Genomic DNA, 19,140 nt, shown 5'->3' with positions numbered 1-19,140 from the left:
TGCAATTAATTATAATTCATAAAAATACAATTTGGGGAAGTATTAGGCAGAAAGGTTAATCATGGCTGGCTTGACATTTCCTGTACTCATGCAGTTTCTCTTTGTGACCACTAGAGGGCAGTGAGAAACCCCATTTCTACATTTAACGTGTCAACCGACAGCTCTAACAGCATGACTGCAGACCAAAAATCTTTTATTAAACAACATTAAGCCTGCAAATTTTGATTTTTTTTTGGCTACCTGAGGGCAGCGTATGAAACTATAAACACAACACAACATTGACGTAATAGAGAAGCTTATGTGGACAACTTGCTAGCAAACTAGCGTATATAGCAGACGCAAAAACAGCGACGGTAGCGTTCATTTGGAGTTGTGTTTGTGTCCACCTGTTGAATTTTAGTGCAGTATTCGCTCTCTTTTTGTTTCTCACCAGTTCCTGAGGGAAATGTCCGGCTCTTTAGCTGCTAATGCTCCACTATGTTCACTAGCTAGCTGCTAAATTTGTCTATTATTTGTTGCTGGCCACATAATGAACTGACATATTTTTCCCTGCTGTGCCTGTCGTTGTTGCTTTGTGAGATGTACATATTGATATTAATAACAATTTTACCGATGATAACACTGCTAGCCACAAACGCAGTGTTGCAGTTCTTCTGTGTGGCCACTGGAGGGCAGTGAACGCTCGTGTTTCTGAATACATTTATTTTGTTATCTCCTTTCAGCCTTGTGTTGGTTCTGTGCGAGCTATTTTTTGTGGACACAGAACAATAAATGACGTTCTTCCACAGGTAAAATGAACATACCTTGTGATGTCTTGTGTGGGCTACTTTTTCATTCAAATGTAGGCCTGTAATCAGTTTGATAATACTGGTTTGCCCACTTCTGTGTACCAATAGATAAGTCGTACTATAATATTGTTTTTTACTTGACTGGACAGGTGCTAATCTGTCAGGCTTGAAGAGGTTGACTTTGGACCACTCACCAATCTTCAGTGCCCTGTTTAAACTCTTATAGACCCTTTATTTGTCAGGTTTGTTTAACTGTATCTGGATTACCTGAAAATATAAAGACACTGTATGTCGACCCTCATTTTACTACTTAATACTCAAGATAGTTACGTTATTCATTATTCATTTGCCATATAAGCAAATGTAGAGGACTTCTTCTGCTGGTGGAGGTTGAATACAGTTTGCACTCTGCCTCCTGTTGCTGTTAATTCTTTGTGAATGCCACAAGAGGGATAAATCCACTCTGCTCTGTAATGCTCGGCGGTTCCGGCAGGGGGCGCCAGCTGCACCAACTCTCAGCCAGACCGCAAGACATGTGGCTGAGACTTTCTGAAAGCTACGCTCCGTTATTTGGCAAAAACAATTCCCGGATAGTACGATTCGTCAGCACTTCGTAGCAGGAGTTGGGACCCTAAAAACTATTTACTACGTGCAAAGCAGCTGCAGCAGCACTTAAAAGGTGAGTAACGACACTTGCCGCTAGCTAACCAGAGCTAGCTGCTAGCAAGCTAAAAGCGACGTAAGCAGGTGCTGTTGTTCGAAGCAGCTAGTTAGCTTCCAGCTAAATCCGCTTGCTGCCTGCTAGCTAACCGGGCTAACTTGTGACCTTCAATGCAATCATCGTGGCTAATATTAGACACTATTTAGCCATGTTTGCTGCCTTGCTAACAGCAACCAGCTAGCTCTCAGGTAGCTCTGTTTTTAGCTAACGTTAGCAGTAGCTGTCTGGCTAACCAACAACAACCATGTTGTTACCGTCGTGTTGGCACTGGTTGATCAAGTTGGTGCTAATTTAGTATCTTCAGTAGCCAGGCCGTGCTGCTTCAAAACAGCAGCAATCTTTCACATGTATCTGCCTGTCAGCTCAATTGCTGCTTAGTTAGCTTCATCAATCACGCCCGTTTAATAGAAGTTAACGTACCGATTTAATCCGGCGTCAGGCTAACGCTTGGTTTACAAATGAAACGATGGTGGCAAGTTGACAGTTTGAGCACAATGCTAATGAATAATGGCCTGTGTTGACTTGCTTTATCACAAGTGTTTGGAAATTAAACCGTAGCCCCCCATCGCCGAGGTTCTGGTCTGAGTATCTTGAGCAGATTTCAAATTTTTAAGATCGTCACAATGAAAGCGGCCAAAGCAAAGACAGGATCAGCGATCAGAGGCTTTAAATCTCGGGCACAGTCTGTTCACTCTCAGGCTGCTAGACAGGTCAGATCGTCTGCTGTGGTTTGATTTGTTCAACATGACTCTGAAGATGAAGTCTGCAAGGATAAGTCTGATAAACACATGTCGAAATATTATTCAGACTTCACCTGATCATAAATCTTGTCAGTAGCTGTTTGCAAGAGGTGTAGGCCACTGTTGTCTGTCGGTCACTGCAGCCAAACACAGTGAGTCAGTGTGGGAAAAATATTTTACTTTCACTTCTAGAGTGAACTTTACCATAAGAAGTCCTCAAAGTTTAGAATCAGGACTAAAGCTAACAGTGATTTTTCTATAATGCACATGAGATCTTGACTGAAGTGTTTTTTTACAAGGACCGGCACCAATTATTACTATGATAATTGATATTTGGAACTGATTTTATTGGCAATCACACACAACAAACATAGATACAGATAATCAGAAAAATGCTGGATATCAGCCCTGTTAATCAGCCAGGCCGGTCTATCCCTAATACATTTGTTGTACATTTTTTGTGTAATCAAATTATAGCTGCCTCTTTAAAAGTCTCACGCAATAAAATATTCCTCTCACAACAAACTGACTGGTAAAAAGACCACGCCAATATTATTGCCTATAAGATATCAGGATAAAAGACCCACAGTTTTCAAAATATAGCACAAAGAAGTTCATTTTTCAAGTGTAAATTGTGTGCCTCACTACATCTATTGTTCACAGTTGTCTGGAAACAAGCATATGTGATCCTTGTCAAATAGGTTATATGTTTTCATGGAAAAAACAAAATGACATTTTCTGTTATTTCTTTGTTTTATCTGTATTACAACAATTTCATCAATTATTTGCAATGGAGATGATTTTGTTAGGTGTGTGTTAGCTAAAAGAAGAGAATAACTACAGTGTCTGTCAACTACCTCAACATCGTCTTCACTATAAACCAGCTCCACCTGCAGCAGAGAACACGAGAAGCCAGAGCTAACAATCACTTTTAGTCTAGTGTCCATGTGTTTTCTCTGTTGCCTTGACCTGCATTTGCATTTTTGAAGATCAGACCACCAAGCTTCTGATTTTGTGGATGACCACTTTACTTCCTCATCATCTTGTTGTTCATACTGCAGCAGTCTCCAGATGAGGTCATCTTACTGTATGTTCAGACACAGCTCGTTTCAGAGGTGGTGCAGCTGCAGACAAAGTCAATAGATTGATGATTTGGATGAGAATTCACCCACTGAAGGATAAAACAGAACTAGATTTTCTGAGTTTAGTCAGAGGCTCAAGCTGAACGTATAGTTGGTGCATTGGTGGTTTGAGGCAAATCAACACACAATAGTTGACAGATTTGTGCAGATGATGTGAGACAAGAACTTCCTTTCACTTTCTGTCTGAAAACCTGTACAGCGTCAAGCTCAAACAACTTGCGTGATGTGGACTGACTTCTGTAGAGCTTAAAGTTATATCTAGGAGTTGTGGATAGGCTGAATTCGTAAAAACAAAATACCATCCATTTCCTGGGGTTAGGGTTATCACAGTGTCATGATATAGCTTTATGGTTTTATTGATTGACAATTCAAATGTCAGTTATTAATGATGCTTCGAACTTTGATCGTGATGCTTGTTGTGGACATTGTCATGTGCTAATTTGGTAGACACTGGCAACTATGGATCGTCTCTCACCAAGGAATCTTGTGTGTCATTTTCTGTAAAAGAATGTGTACTCGTCCGTCCTGTTTCAAACGCAAGGTGCAGCTTGGCTCAACTTGACTTGACGCTCTTGGTATCATGTACTTTTCAGGATTTGGTTTTCCACTGCAGCTGGTGAACTCCCTCTGTAGGCAGGGTTATGTAGACAATCGTCGTAACAACGTCAGGTGAAACTGTTGTGACATCATCTTTAACACGGCATAAATGAATTAGAACTGTGGAGGATGTCCTTTTCTTTTTGAGATCGTTTCACCGTCACCAAACAAAGGAACGTCTGCACTTTGTCTATGGCCATGGTGTGGTTTTGCAGGCTGACATATTTTAAAATCTGGGTCAGTTGAATTCAACAATTGTGGTCGCAGTTTGCAGTACGTGTACAGGATGTCCTTGTGGCGCAAGTGACGATTCTTTCTGACCAATCAATGGTCTGCCATGTTTTCACTCCACTGTTTATTTTTGGCTCAGCTGGAACCTCAACCGAGATGATACCAAAAATGGTACTAGCTACTATTACTGCTCCAAATTACTGTAAGCGTTTAGCGTAGTAACTGTAAATTATCATCTTCGTGCACACAGGATTTGAAGGAAGAGTTTGGAGGTGCGGCTGCAGGCTACCTGTAAGCTAGCTGTGTCATCTTTAACCTGTCATTTTGTTTTTTAATTTTCTTCAGATGCACGCAAGTAAGTGGAGATGAGCAGTAAAAATACTTGGAGACTCACTGACCTTTTTAATTTCAATGATCAGAAATGTAAAACTTGTTTCGATTGATTGTCGATGTAGAAATTAAATCTGGACGCCCCTAGTCAGTTTTCTATTAAATGTTGTGGTGCTGCGGTGGCTGAGTTGAGTGTTTTTTTGTTTGCTTTTTCCCCTTAATTTGTGGGAGCTGCTTGTGGAGAGGGACCGGCTGAGCTGAAGATAAAATCATTAACAGACGCACCTCATACTAAACATGCAACCTCACCTCATCTAAATTGGAACATCGCATCCCACATGTTCTCTTCTAAAATGTAATAGTAAGGAGTGGAGATGGTAAACACACCAGTCTAACAGGTCGCAAATCACTTTGACAAATTAGTCTGCTACAGTTTGTTCTTTTAATGTCTTGAAGCTGTGATAATGAGATTTTACAGTAATTTCCTGCGGGCTAAACAAAGTACTGAACTTAGTGTACTTGATCAGCTGTACTCCTCGTGTGCATCAACAACACCTTCTTCATTTCCTCTCCTCTTCTCTGTGTTGTAGTGGTGATCAGGACAGCCCGGGCCGGACATGACTGGAGCTGGAAGTGGTGAGACACAGCACGATGATGTTTTAAGTGTCATGTTTTCCAGACTGGACTGGTCGTCTGCCAGATGTTCAGACACATGTTGCATGAACACTATGACCCATCAGGTTTACTGTATCCATGCATTCCCACTCTGAAAACCTTTCTCCTAGCGCTGCTTTTTCTGCTCACACTGAGTAGAAAATATCACATCTGATTCATGAATAATCTTGTGTGTGTTTAGGCGGCCAGGGCCCGCCTGACGGGGCGGATGCTGAGGAAGCGGAGAGGTGTCCGATCTGCCTGGGCGTCTTGGCAGGAGGCGAGCTCGCCATGCCCGACAGCTGCTGCCACGTCTTCTGCCTCCGCTGCCTCCTCACGTGGGCAGAGGTGATTCTCAATGTGTGATAACATGGTTGTAAAGTGGTGAATTGTTGTTCGCATAATCTCAAAGCCTGTAAATCATTCAGACCCATGTGAACTGTTTCATCCTTTAAATTGTATGCATTTTGCATCAGTGTGTTAATGATGTTTTGTTTGTTGAATCCACTGTGAAGGTGCAGACGGCTCCTTCCTGCCCAGTGGACAGACGACCTTTCACTAATGTTTACAGATGGGACGGGAACCTCAGCTGTGTACAGGTCAGTCTGGATTCTACCGGTGTTTTAGGATATCACGGCTACATTTGGCTTTCAGAAGCTTCAGAAACTGCATATACTTAACATTCTGTGTTTCATGTGTCTCTGTAGACGCAGCTTCTTTGCATAAAGCCAGTCAAAACATAACATTTCAAACACCATTTGCCAGTTGACTCGTTTGCACTTTAAAGCACTTTGATAGGCTTAAATCATACCTGCAAATGTCAGTTTAGGTGTTAAGTGATGTGGTTTTGATGCGATATAACTGCAGTAGGCTTGCTGCGGTAGCCGATGTTACTGGTGTTACAGTGTTCAGACATACACAGATTACATTACTTGCCCACTGCCCCAACCGTTGTGGGAGTCGCAGCACAGACTAGCTGGAGTCACTTTTCACTTCTCACGTGAGAAGATGATAATCGCAGAATTTGTTGTCAAAGAAAAAGCGCTTATTTAGCAACATTTCAGATTGAAAGCAAATGCTGATAATGTTAATGACGGAAATTCAATTTTATTACCGCACTAAGAAGTTGTAGATATGCAGCCTGTCACCAGCAGCTCTTCATCTTACGGCTAACTGACACTGCTACTTGTTTCATTCCTCCCACAGACTGTATAAAACTACATATTTCAGACTGATCCACTGTCAGTGAATGCTGAAAATAAACAGTCCTGTTTGTTGCGATAGTAGTAAATGCCAAACTCGCTGACAAACACATTGTATTTCTACTTAATAATAAAAGTCAACTTGTGTTTCTTCAGGTAAATGCCTTTAATGTGTAGCTGCAGCAGTGGAAAATGTTCGGTTTGCATTAGCAGTAACTTAAAGGTCATATTGGTAATATTTTTATGTAGACAAATCATAAAAAAAAAAATACATCCACAAAGCTTGTGGAAAAGTACCACTTCTCTTTAAAAACATTATTATGATTGTGAATCAATGATTGTTTATCTCTGTAAGGCAGTTGCTTCCAGTTTCCAACAAGGTTTGTGAGCCAATAGTATAACACCGTTGGTATCTGTGTTTCGTCAGCATCAGGAGTCTTGGCATTTACCAGTTTAGCTTGAAAGCTACAGCTACCACTCAGATTTTGTTGACATTGTGTTGCTGCCAGGTCGGCTGTCAGTCAATCACACAAAGACTCCACTGACCTTTGTGCACCAAAATTAAAAGTGCCTTTGTCATTGTTGTTTTCAGGTTCCTGTGAGGAAGCGGACAACTCAACTTGAAGCTGAGAGTTGCTGCTGTAGAAACCCCGAACAAAAAGTCTGTATAAAGTGAGTGTGAGCCAGTTTTTTTATTTATTTATTTTTTATCTTAAGGTTAGCACTTAAAGGGACAGTTCGGGTCTTTTAATGTGGGGTTGCATAGGGTACTTATCCCCAGTCAGTGTGTTACCTGCAGTAGATGACTGTCAGCTCTCTGTCGGTGTGGACAAGCAGCGAGTAGCGCTGGCAGGAAGCGGAACATTATACTGCTGAAAATTGTACCAGCAGCAAGACGTGTTTTAGACACCTAAAATCAGTCCCACCCTAAAAATATATATTTATGTTTAAGTGTACGCTATTATTAAAACATTTTTGGCGCTTTACGTTGCCGTCAAACACTACACTACATTCCTTCAACCGTACAAGGTCTATATTCCTCCACACAAGCAGAATGTAGTGCCAAGGGAAAAGGCTGTTTGACGGTAACGTAAAGCGCCCATAATGTTCAAAACATAGCGTACACTTCAACGGATATATATTTTTTAGGTTGGACTTGTACGTCTTGTTGCTGGTTTGGTTTGCAGCAGTAAAATGTCCTCCTTCCTGCAGCTTCTCCACACGGGCGGAGAGCTAATGGTCATCTCCTGCAGGTAATACATTGACTAGGGAGAAGCACTTCATACAACCCCACATCAAAAGACCTGAACTATTCCTTTAAGCTATACTCAAAGGACTTTATACAGATCAGAGAAAATCATTAATGAGATCTACTTTGTCAGTCACTCATCAGGAAAAAGTGATGTAGAATCAGATTCTGTGTTATTATCTTGAATCTCTATGATGGTTTTAGAACAATTCCAGTGTTGTTTTCTTTTCAGAAACAAGCCCACAAGAAGATCGAGACGGCAAAAAGTGGAGCGGACGGCAGACGCCAAAACAAAGGGTCTTGTGAGGAAATGTACGTTAAAACTCCTCTTGCTCCGGGAACATTTTCACATTTTGTCAGCCGGCTCTAACGGTCTGTAAATGTCTCTTCCAGGTAACGATGATGACCCCTCATCACTGAGCAGAAAAAAGGTGAGTTACATTTGTTCCTTTGTCATTGTCCTATATTCATGTCTGAGTGTTCGTCTTCAGTGTTAATCTCATCGGTGTTTGATGTTTTTCCTCCAGGTGAGAGGAACAGAGTGCTGCACATGGTCACCGTCTCCCTGTGTCTCATTAATGACGGCATCGGCTCAGGACGTGTAAGTCAACTTCCATCTATGATCAATTATGACAAATACAGTAAAACACGGAGGGTGTTTCCTGTGGTTTACATAGCAAAATGAGATGAGATGCTTTGGTGATCATTATCTTCACTAGTCGCTGTCGCTGATAAGGTTGTTGCCTTATCAAAGAGAATTAAAGTAGGCCAGTTTACAGGGATGGCAATAGGTCAGGGGGATGGCGTTTTAAGAAAGCTTCCTGCTGGAGTACAAGACAAATTACTACAAATGTTTTCAATTTTGATTACTTTATTACAGATTTATTATTTATTTTTCCTCACAGGCTTCTTCCACTTATGTACTTCCCATCAGTATCAAAGTCTGACATAATTTCATTTAAGTCTTAAATGTTCACCTGCAGCATCTTTTTAGGAAGAATGCTAGAAGTGTAAGTGATTCAGTCTTAATTGGCAGCACATAAACAACTCTTATGTTGTTTTCATACTCCTGCAGTGTAGAGCCTGTTTGGGTGGGAGAGGACGTACCATATGACACCACGTTCAAACAGTGCAAACCCCAGGCACAGGACTGTCCGTGGCTTTCTCCAGCTGCTCCCATCACTGCTAACGGCACCTCAAGGTAATGAAATCCCAACTGAGCACTAATATCACTGTGTTTGCCCCTGATGATGTTGTTGTTAACACTTCCAAGGCCATGTTCACACCAAATGAGTTGGAAGCAGTTTTCTCCTTTGTGTTCTACGGAAGCATGTATGAATGCATGGCCCTTTAGGGCTTCTGTAGTGTGTCGTTTTCCCGAGATAACGGGATAATTTTCTCGAGATCTCGAGATCGAATTAATTATATCGTTATCTCAGGAAAACAAAGTTTCGTTATCTCGAGATCTCGAGAAAATTATACCGTTATCTCGGGAAAACGACAGTTGTTATTTCGAGATAATAACTCGAGATCTCGAGAAACAAATGAAATTAACTCGTTATCCCGGGAAAACGGAGGAAATAAAATGTATGAATGCATGGCCCTTTAGGGCTTCTGTAGTGTGTCGTTTTCCCGAGATAACGGGATAATTTTCTTGAGATCTCGAGATCGAATTAATTATATCGTTATCTCGGGAAAACAAAGTTTCGCTATCTCGAGAAAATTATCCCGTTATCTCGGGAAATAGACTGTTGTTATTTCGAGATAATGACTCGAGATCTTGAGAAAACAAATGAAATTAACTTGTTATCCCGGGAAAACGGAGGAAATAAAATGTATGAATGCATGGCCCTTTAGGGCTTCTGTAGTGTGTCGTTTTCCCGAGATAACGAGATAATTTTCTCGAGATCTCGAGATAACGAAACTTTGTTTTCCCGAGATAACGATATAATTAATTTGAGATCTTGAGAAAACAAACCGATAGTGTAGTATATTAAATCATTGCAGGAAACATCATTCAGTGTAGCAATGTCAGAGGAGCAGGAGCATATCGATCACCGCATCACATATCTTTTCAATCAAGGCCTGACACAGGCTGAAATAGCATTATGCCTTGCTATTACAGATAATATACACATTAGTGTGCGTAATCTAAAAAGACGGTTAGCAAGGCTTCAGCTATATCGATGGCGCAATCTAAGTGAGCCTGATGTCGTCGTTAACTACAGCTACGAGGTCCCGGGCGTCTCCATAATCTCAGGCCTATCATATCACAGTCATTATCTCGAGATCTCGAATTAATTATATCGTTATCTCGGGAAAACAAAGTTTCGTTATCTCGAGATCTCGAGAAAATTATCCCGTTATCTTGGGAAAACGACTGTTGTTATTTCGAGATAATAACTCGAGATCTCAAGAAAACAAATGAAATTAACTCGTTATCCCGGGAAAACGGAGGAAATAAAATGTATGAATGCATGGCCCTTTAGGGCTTCTGTAGTGTTCACTCTAATCTAAGTACAACAAAAAAAAGTGCCTGAAGCAAAAAGTTTTCTTGCTTCAGGCTGTGTTGTTGCTCACAGTGAGCTCTCTGCTGTTGTGTTCTAAACCAGAGAGAAGTCCTGAGTCACAGGAACTATAATGCTTTGGTTTAAACCAAAGAAGCTCACCGTGATTGAAGTCATTGAGGATTATAAATGCACTATTTCGCTACGATTGTGCCGTTCTCATCTATTGTAATTAATATTTATCATGACCTGACTTTGGATTCATGTATTAGGGAATCATGGGTTTCCATTTTTCACACTATAATTATTTTGGTAACTGGTGTTATGAAGTTATATCACCTGAAATACTAATATTATATAAAGTATAGAAATAAACTACTACCCTTCCTGCTTTGCTTTTGTCAGATCTATTAAACGCAGATCATATTTGCTATACATATAAAAATTCATCGTTCATGTGGTTTTACACTTTTCCACAGACTTACAGGGAGTAGTGATGTTTTAAGAAATACAACGATGATCCAAAGAAAGCAGAAGAAGACTTATCTATTTAGCTATTAAAACACGATTTTAAATGCCTCAGGATTTAAAATGTCAAAGAATTGGATTTGCAAATGTTTGCAGACTCATTTGTTTGACCTAAAGATACACACACTGTGCTTTGGTGGATAACACTGAATCTGAGCATAATTTATGTATTTTTTTGGTTTACAAGAAAACTCCACAGGGTACCCTTTTAGAAAAAACAACAAACACCATAAATAGGAGCAGGTTGGTTGTTAAAAACCATTGCCTGGAAATGACTTTAAATGCAGCACAATGGCTGTCGTCATTGTTTTTAGTTTGTTTGTATTTTCATATACGTCGTGATTTCTTTTTAGCGTTAATAATTCAAATAGTTTTTAAAAGCTAAATGTTTGTAAACAGCCACAGAGCCTGACAGAGATAAATGGACTGTTTCATTGGGCTCTTACAAGCCCCTAGCACCACCCGCCACTCCGACCCATACCTCTGCAATAGGCAAATGTGTTATTGGTCTAGCTTCCTGCTGGTCGGGTGTGTCCCAAAGGTGAAATGAAACCTTCACCACCGCAGAGCTAATTTGATTTGCACATCTTGAGGCAGTGAGATTTCTCTCATGTGAAATTCATGCTCCCGTCCTGTTAAATGATACAACTCCACACCGCAAACTGGTCGCGCTCTGCCTCTGTTTGACGAGGCTACCCCGTGGCTACACAAAATCAAACTGCTAATGACGACAAGAGCGCTGTGGTGTGTTCACGGTGCACTTTGAAGACTATGGTAGTCACGTTAATAACAATAGTAGAAACCATAGGCTGTGTTATTTCACCATGGTGTAGTGAAACTAGTATTCCAGCACACTTCTGCACAGCATGTGTCCAGTTCAGTTTTAGTTAGATAATAACAAAACACTGTTCTAAAGTGATGAAGACATAGTAATGTGAGCGTGCTCTTTTTTTCTTTTGTCAGTAACAGAAGTAACAGATTGCATGGTATCTTTGATCTAAGTTGTCTGTGCGTGTTGTTGATCTTACAGGCAGAGTTTCCATCCCAGTGGTTGGAACCACAGCCCATTTCCATTCGGACTATGCTCATCTCCCTTTACCTCTACTACACTGTTTGGACCCGGTCATTTTGGTGAGTCTTGTCTGAGTTTTGCAGCGTGAATAATTTTATTTACATTGGTACTTAAAGCTACACCATGTAGAAAAAGACACTGGACCATCAAAATGATTTTGAAGCTGTTATTTTAAGCTAAAAAAGTTACATAATGTTGCTTTAATGTGTAAATGGAGGGATGTAAACAAATGTAAATTCCTTGTTCTGATATGAATGATATTTAGAGTCAGTTTAGACCTACTTTCTATGTCTCGGTGGCTGCAGGCACCAAGTTTACGGGTTGTCTGTCAGTACGTCCTGTGAATATGAACACCTGAGGGGGATTTTTTGCATTTGGCACAGTTTTTCATCAGACTTAAAGATGAACTAATCAGATTTTGGTTATCAAAGGTCACTGTTACCTCACTAAACACACCAATTATGTCAAAATTTCCCACAAATGTTTAATAGGATAAAATGATGAAATAATGAAGTTTTATGTCCAAATGTTCAAAGGTGAACTTCAATGTGATATCATAATTTCCTTCCTTCTAAAGGAACAGGAACTTTAAAACAACAATGAAAGGTATAAATAAGAATATGCTTTATTATATGATAAATAAAGATGTATGGTTGCAACATAGACATATTGTGTATGTATGTGGCGTGTAAATGGCAGTAGCAAACAAATTAACACAGAAAGTGAAACAGTCTAGTTGACTTAATTTTTCTAAATGAGTTACGCTCGGTCCACATTGTCTGTGTTTGCGGTGTGTGACGGCTGTGTCGCGGTTACAATTGCATACTGTACAAGTCTGGTAGCTGCTCTTTAAGATTTTAAAGAAACTGCTGATTGCATCTGTAAATATATTTACTCACATAGTATCTCTCCCGCAGTGTTTCAAGGTGTTGTCTGCGCCATCACGTGTCCCAAAGGAGGAGAGAAGAGAGGCGGTCGAGCTTCAACCTCCAAAGCTCCCACCAAAGAGGCCGAGTCTGTTCCAGCCAGGCGATCTGGACGACACAGTAAAAGCCAGGAAGAGGCTCCTGTACCTGCCCCGTCACCGCAACAGTCCAATTCGTCCGACTCAGACTCGTCTACCGGCCAGACTGCCAAGTCAGGCAGGGGTTCTCAGGCTCCAGCAAAGAGGAAGGGCAAACAGGTAACAAACCGAAAGGCCAGTGGGAAACGGAAAGCCCCAACAAGAAAAAAACGATCTCCTGAAGTTGTAAGCAGCCCGGCAGCAAGTGAGGAGGAGGAGGAAGAGGGTGATGTGGCTGATAACATGGAGAAGGAGGAGGAGGAAGAAGACAAAACGGATAAGGAGCAGGATTTCAACAACTCAGAGCAGCCGCAGTCTGATGCTGAAGAGAACCTTGATAAAGAGCAGGATGGTGTCAACTCTACTGATGAGCAAGAAGATGCTGAACCTTTGAGTAACGATGTGGGACAGGACAGTGATGAGACTCAGGAACAATCCAATGAACATGAACAGAAACCAGATGAGGGAGACAACGACCTGTCTTGTCCCTCAGAGCATGATGAGCTGTCAGCAGCAGAGTCAGATGGCGAGCAAGGGAAAGAGGACGAAGAGCCACCGAGCTCCGTTTCCTCTGTAGAAAAGGACTCTGAGATAAGGACTTCACCGTCACCTTCTGACTTTCAGAGTGCTCCGCTGGAGAGCCAGACCTCTCCACACAGCCATGAGGAGGATGATAATATGGAGATTTGTGCAGAGTCGGAAGAATTCAACAATGAAGAATCGTCACAGGAACATAAGGCTGAATCATGTGAGAATTCTCCACAACCAGCTTCCCCCTCTGCTGGAGAGTCGGAGGATGACTTGGTTGTCCCAGAATCTAAAGCTTCTGACGCTGCTGATTCAGAGAAAGTAGGATCAGAAGAGCCATCAGCAGCTGACAGCTCTGGAGAAGGAACCAAGGATGACTGTCCATCCAAGGATGACACTGAAGTTGTCGCGATGGACTGCAGTTCACCCATCAGTGAGCATGGTAACGATTCTATTTTAGATCTACCGAAGGAGAGCGCCGCTTCAGCTGCTGCAGAACCTCCTGCTTCTGAAAGTGAGGTTTCCAAGGACGAGAGCCACAAGGACCAACAGGAGAGGGAAAAGAGCCAAGAGAGGAAGAATGGCCGACAGCGCCGCTCTCGCTTCCACTCCCCAACTTCTACCTGGTCACCTAAGAGGGAGTCCAAGCGAGAATCATCCAGGCGCTCACGCTCACGGTCTAGAGAACGTGACGGCAGTCCGCCCTCTAGCCGCTCATCCCGAGCTCGGAGCAGAGAAAGAGACAGGGAACGGGACGGTGAGAGAGACTATTCTAGGAGAGAGCGTAGTCGTGAAAGGAGGAGGCGCCGATCCAGGAGTCGCTCTAGGTCTAGGTCCCGCTCTCGGTCTGGCTCACGATCCAGAACAAGGTCCTACAGGCGAGGGCCCAGCCCTGAACGGCCACCCTCCAGAGAGCAGTCTCCCCAGAGGAAGGAGCGTAGAGGCGGCTGGAGGTCTGGGCAGAGCAGTGCGGCTGGTGGTGAGGGGCGGAGGTATCAAGGAGGCGCTGGGCGCTTTGAAAATGGTGTGCCTACAGAAAGTTCCCCCGAGCGCCAGGGCTGGTCAGATAATCCTGACTGGGTCACAGAGAAGAGTCGTAATGATGCTGAGAGCAGGAACCGCGACTCCAGCAGCGGCTCACGCTGGGAAGACAGCCGCAACAGTGGTGGGAGAGGGGAGCCACGGGGTCGGGGGGGTCGTGGAGGGTTTGACCGCGGCCGGGGTGGAGGACGGGGTGGCAGCAACCGTAGCTTCTACAACCAGCAAGAGGAACCAGCCGACAGCCGCTGGCAGCCCAGAAACAACTTCTCAGGTACAGGCAACAATTCAGGGAATGATGCGTACAGCCGCTTCAATGAAAACCGGGGCGGTGGCCGGAGGAAAGATTCAGACCAGGGAGACTCTATGGTTGACAGGTCAGGCTGGTCATCAGCATCCAGCTGGGCTGTCAGGAGGACACTACCCGCAGACGTTCAGGATTATTATTCCAAGAGGGAGCGAGGACCTGGAGGCTGGAACCGACAAGAGGAGGAGCAGCCAGCAGCAGCAGCAGCAGCAGGTCAAAACCCTCCTCAATTTTATCCCACAACTTTGAAACCAGACTTCTGTGTACAGTTATTAATCTCCACTCCAAAAACAGCACTGCTGCTGCTTGAGAAAATGCAAACAATAAAAACGCAAGTAATAAATCAGACTTTGCCTGTAAAATAGGAGCAGCAGTCTGTGTTTTAGATGAATGTTCTCTTTGAGGCCAGAACGGGAAGGTAATCTTAGTGCTGCAGCTAGCCCCAGGACCTCAACTATGAACAGGCACGAAACAATAATTATCCTGTGCACATTATATCATTCATGAATTCATTTAATATTGCTATACATTAATATACAGTGCTTTTAAAGCAACTGCAAAATTTAACAGTTTTAGCTGTCGTACAGGATGACACATTTTTCCAGAGAGATTCTTAATTTTGTTTTTCTTGGTCTGCAGATCCCGCTAAAAGCGAGCCTCCTGCCCAGGCAGTCCCGGGTAACGCCCCGGTGCCTGTGATGAACGCGATTCCTCCTCAGCTGAATGTTCTTCACCATCACTACCCCATGCAGGGCCCACGAGGACCTCTGCCAGTCAGCTTGCAGCCCGCAGCACCGTACGCCATGCCCCCTCAGGTCCCTGTGCATCTCCACCCTGCTGTACCACTGCTTCAGGTCCCTGCTGGCGCCACTCAAGGCCTCCCACCTCCTCCCCCACCACCTCCACCCATGCAGCAAGGCAGCCAGACAGCTGCAGCTCAGCCTGATGGCTACATGACACAGGTATGGTGTATTATGGATGAAGACAGAAATTGCTCACATTAAAAAATAACACAAGTACTGTTCTTTAGCAGACTTTTCACAGTCATTCTCTGGTTTGCTCTAGATGGCGAATACAATGGGTTATGGGAAACCTGCCCTTCTCCCCACCCCAACCAAAGCCGTGCCGACCCAGGCCCACCTGGCACCCAGTCAGGTGTTACCATCCTCTACAACTCAGCCCGGCTATCATAACAGGGCTCAAGCTGACAGCTCCAAAAAAGAAAAGGTAACCTGCTGCCACCGCTCTGCCCGTCACGCCATCACAGACCATCTTTCAACAAAGTGTTACGTTTCTCTGTCCATTTCTGTCTATTTTTTTGAGCAATCTCATTTCCTCTTTCTGCTTAAGAAACAACAGATCCAAGAGAAAGCTATAAATGAAGTGAAGACAGCCATCAAACCCTTTTACCAAAGGAAGGAAATCACAAAGGACGAGTACAAAGAGATTGTCCGCAAAGCGGTAGAGAAGGTAAACTCTTTTACTTTGACAATTTCACCACCAATTGATTATTTGCTTAGCCCCGCTGCCCTTACTTACTGTTGGTATGTCTGTCAAGCTTTCCATTCTCAAATAGCAATTATGCAGTTGAAGATAATGAGGGGAGAGATTTACCTTTGAAAGTTTTAGTAACTTTTGTGGTTAGCCACATTTCTAGCCAGTGACGTTGATTATGTCGCTGGTAGATATCAGCTGTAGCTACTTAGCAAGCTAATTAAGCTAAAATTGGCTCCATGAGTTGGGTTCAAATGCAGTCTCTGGCTGACTCTTTAATCACTTTGCTTAGCCTGCTGCCACCATTACCTGGCACCAACAGTATGTGTGCCAGTGTGTTTTAGAAACATCATGGGTTGCTGGTGTTGTTGGAGTGTAAACTCAAATCCAATAAAGAGCGCAACAGAGCCGCTTACGTTAGCCTAGACTCTGATAGCATCCAGGACCAGCTCCCACACAGTGGAGAAATACTTGGCAATGATGGTGCGAGTTGTGAACAATGCTTTTCTTTTATGTGACCTGTAACCCCTCAAAATAATACTGCTGTCGGTATTAAGTTAGTTGGCCAGGCAGGCTAATAATTGCAACTTATACTAGAGCTTTACATGTTGGTGCTATGCCTAGTTATGGTTGCAAAGCTACATTTGGGCAATTGATGTGCAGGGCAGTAAGCATCTTCACCGGCCTGCCACTTAATATTTGCTGTAATTGTGAGTGCGTCTGACTTTCACTGTGTTGTTTCCTCAGGTGTGTCACAGCAAGAGTGGTGAGGTGAACTCCAGTAAGGTGGCTAACCTGGTGAAGGCCTACGTGGACAAATACAAGCACGCCCGCAAGAAATGAAGCCCCGCCCTGCTGCTGGCGTGGCGATGCCCTCACAGACCCATTCAGCTGCTCAAGTGCAATTTCCTCTTGCTGGAATTTGGCCTCCAAACTGAAAGACAACGGAGCGCCAACATTTTCTTTTTTTGATATCTACCTTTTATTGAATGATGAAGATTTTTTTCTATAGATTTTCATATTTTGTTAGAAAAAGAATTACCCAATCAGAAATTGTAATGCAAGAGCCCTTTATTTTGCATAGATCATGTGACTTGGGAACTACTGTAAGGAGCGCAGGGTAGCGTGTGGGGGTGGGACGGTTCATACTAAAGATGCAACGCTCAGTGACAACAACAGCTCATGTAGTGGAGAGCCTCTCCCAGGGTGCCGGCTGGTACGATGAATATCTCCTATTCGGCATCCTGATGGCATAGCTTATTAATTGAATATTGTCAATGTTCTTTTTTTAAAATATTATATAATATTTCAGATGAAAGCCTAGTTTAAAAAACAGTGCATTGCCTTTATTAATCTCTGTGGCCCGATGACGGGCTGGAATCTGATGAGTGTGATTGTAATCAGGGCCCTGATTGGTTTAGGAGATGCTAAGTGAGATGGCCAATCAGCAGTGAGTGTGTAATGTAAGGCATAGGACCTGGGGGGACAGATCAAGTGAATTTAACCCCACCCCCTGCCTGAATGTGTAATAAATGTCAATGGATGAACATGAACGTTGCAAAGTATCCAGAGAGTAGTGAAATAAATTAGCTGCTTCCTGATGTGCTGCGTGTGTTTGTCAGAGGCTTCACATGACGGGAGGAAACGTTTCATATTTGTCTTCATCTGTGTTGTTGAGGTGTTTCTGCTTAACACTTGACAAAAATCACATTTGAAACAATGTGTGGTATTTAGATGTTTGCTTCCTTTGTTTAAACATAACGGCTCCCCCCCTGCTTATCCCACGGAAAGAACTACCAGACATCAAGTGGAAAGTTTCTGGCAACTAAATCGGGCTTATTGCTGTTAGATTAGGGGTGTCGCACATTCTAAATATACAATCAATAGAAATAAGCATTCAGTATCAATCATCAGCTTCTCTTTGTATTTTTCCTGTCTTTTTTCTTCTTCCATCCCCGTCTACTTCTGCGCCTTGATTGGGCGTTCAACGCCAGGCCAGAGAAAAACAACACTTGCACTGTTTGTGTGCTGCTTCACACAGGCTGTAGAAAGTCACCAGGATAAGAAATTCGAATCCTTGTGGGTTTTTGTCGAGGAAACTCAAGCTGTTTTCTTTTTTGTTCTTGTGTTAAACAGATTGTTCCCAATTGATTAGAGAAATATTGTTATTACATTTTAAATAAATTATTTAAATTTGACCATGTGGCATTAGTGTGCTCCATTCCCCCCCTAAAGTGTGGGGTTTATACTTCTAATTAGTATTATGTAACCATGTTGTATCTTTTTTAAAGAAGAATTGAAAATGTAAATGACATCTGTTCTTTAGCAATCAAGACTTGATAGTTGTACAATGGCACAGCCGTCAGTGCTGGAAAAACAAAAGTTTGAATCAAAAATGGACTCAAATTGTGACTAAAAAAGAAAATGAAATTGAATCGTGACACTCCTGTTAGACACAGACAAGGAAAAAAAACCTGAAGCCTGCTAGAACTATTAATATTTACTGTCCTTGAGCTCTTTTGTGGGTCTCCACTAACTCCTGAGGAACAAAGCTGGCTTTTTAGCTGCAAAATCTTCCTTTATGTTCACCAGCTGGTCACTGACCGTGTCTGTCTGCCATTTGTTGCTGAGCAGGTAAGAACAGTGGGTGTTTTAGAGCTTTTTAGCTGAAAACTGCTGGCCAAAAAAAAGTATGAGAGCTGAAGCAGAACATCAAAACTGGGTGTTTGACAGTTAACAATGAGCTGAACCTGGCTGTGAAGCATCAAATATAAACGACTAGTGCATTAGATCAATATGTCTTCAATAAATGTTGTTATTGAAGGATGCATTCATATCTGAGTCACAGCAGACGGCCTCCAGTGAAGACTAAAGGCATAGGAATTATGCTTCCAGACTCAAACAAATAAGCGCTGGCATTTTTCACTAAAGACATTTTGACAAGTCGTA

General features: G+C 42.6%; 1 protein-coding gene across 2 annotated transcripts; it reads left to right on the top strand.

The window, feature by feature from the left end:
• Positions 1–1,292: 1,292 nt before the first annotated feature.
• scaf11 (SR-related CTD-associated factor 11) lies at positions 1,293–18,389 on the top strand. 2 transcript variants are annotated; one of them, XM_073480564.1, is made up of 15 exons: positions 1,293–1,467; positions 5,140–5,185; positions 5,406–5,551; positions 5,719–5,802; positions 6,998–7,077; positions 7,887–7,966; positions 8,048–8,085; positions 8,182–8,255; positions 8,730–8,855; positions 11,720–11,820; positions 12,679–14,910; positions 15,337–15,659; positions 15,763–15,924; positions 16,057–16,167; positions 16,939–18,389. In XM_073480564.1, exons 2-15 carry the CDS (start codon positions 5,167–5,169, stop codon positions 17,032–17,034), a joined length of 3,672 nt encoding a protein of 1,223 aa, XP_073336665.1. In that variant the 5' UTR covers positions 1,293–1,467; positions 5,140–5,166; the 3' UTR covers positions 17,035–18,389. The 2 variants fall into 2 exon arrangements, with proteins under 2 accessions (XP_073336665.1, XP_073336664.1); XM_073480563.1 differs by having other exon boundaries at positions 16,048–16,167.
• The last annotated feature ends 751 nt before the right edge of the window (positions 18,390–19,140 follow it).

This window comes from Pagrus major, chromosome 14, assembly GCF_040436345.1.
Source record: "Pagrus major chromosome 14, Pma_NU_1.0".
NCBI classification, from domain to species: domain Eukaryota; kingdom Metazoa; phylum Chordata; class Actinopteri; order Spariformes; family Sparidae; genus Pagrus; species Pagrus major.
The sequence above is the reverse complement of the archived record's forward strand: the minus strand, read 5'-3'. Positions and strand labels throughout refer to the sequence as shown.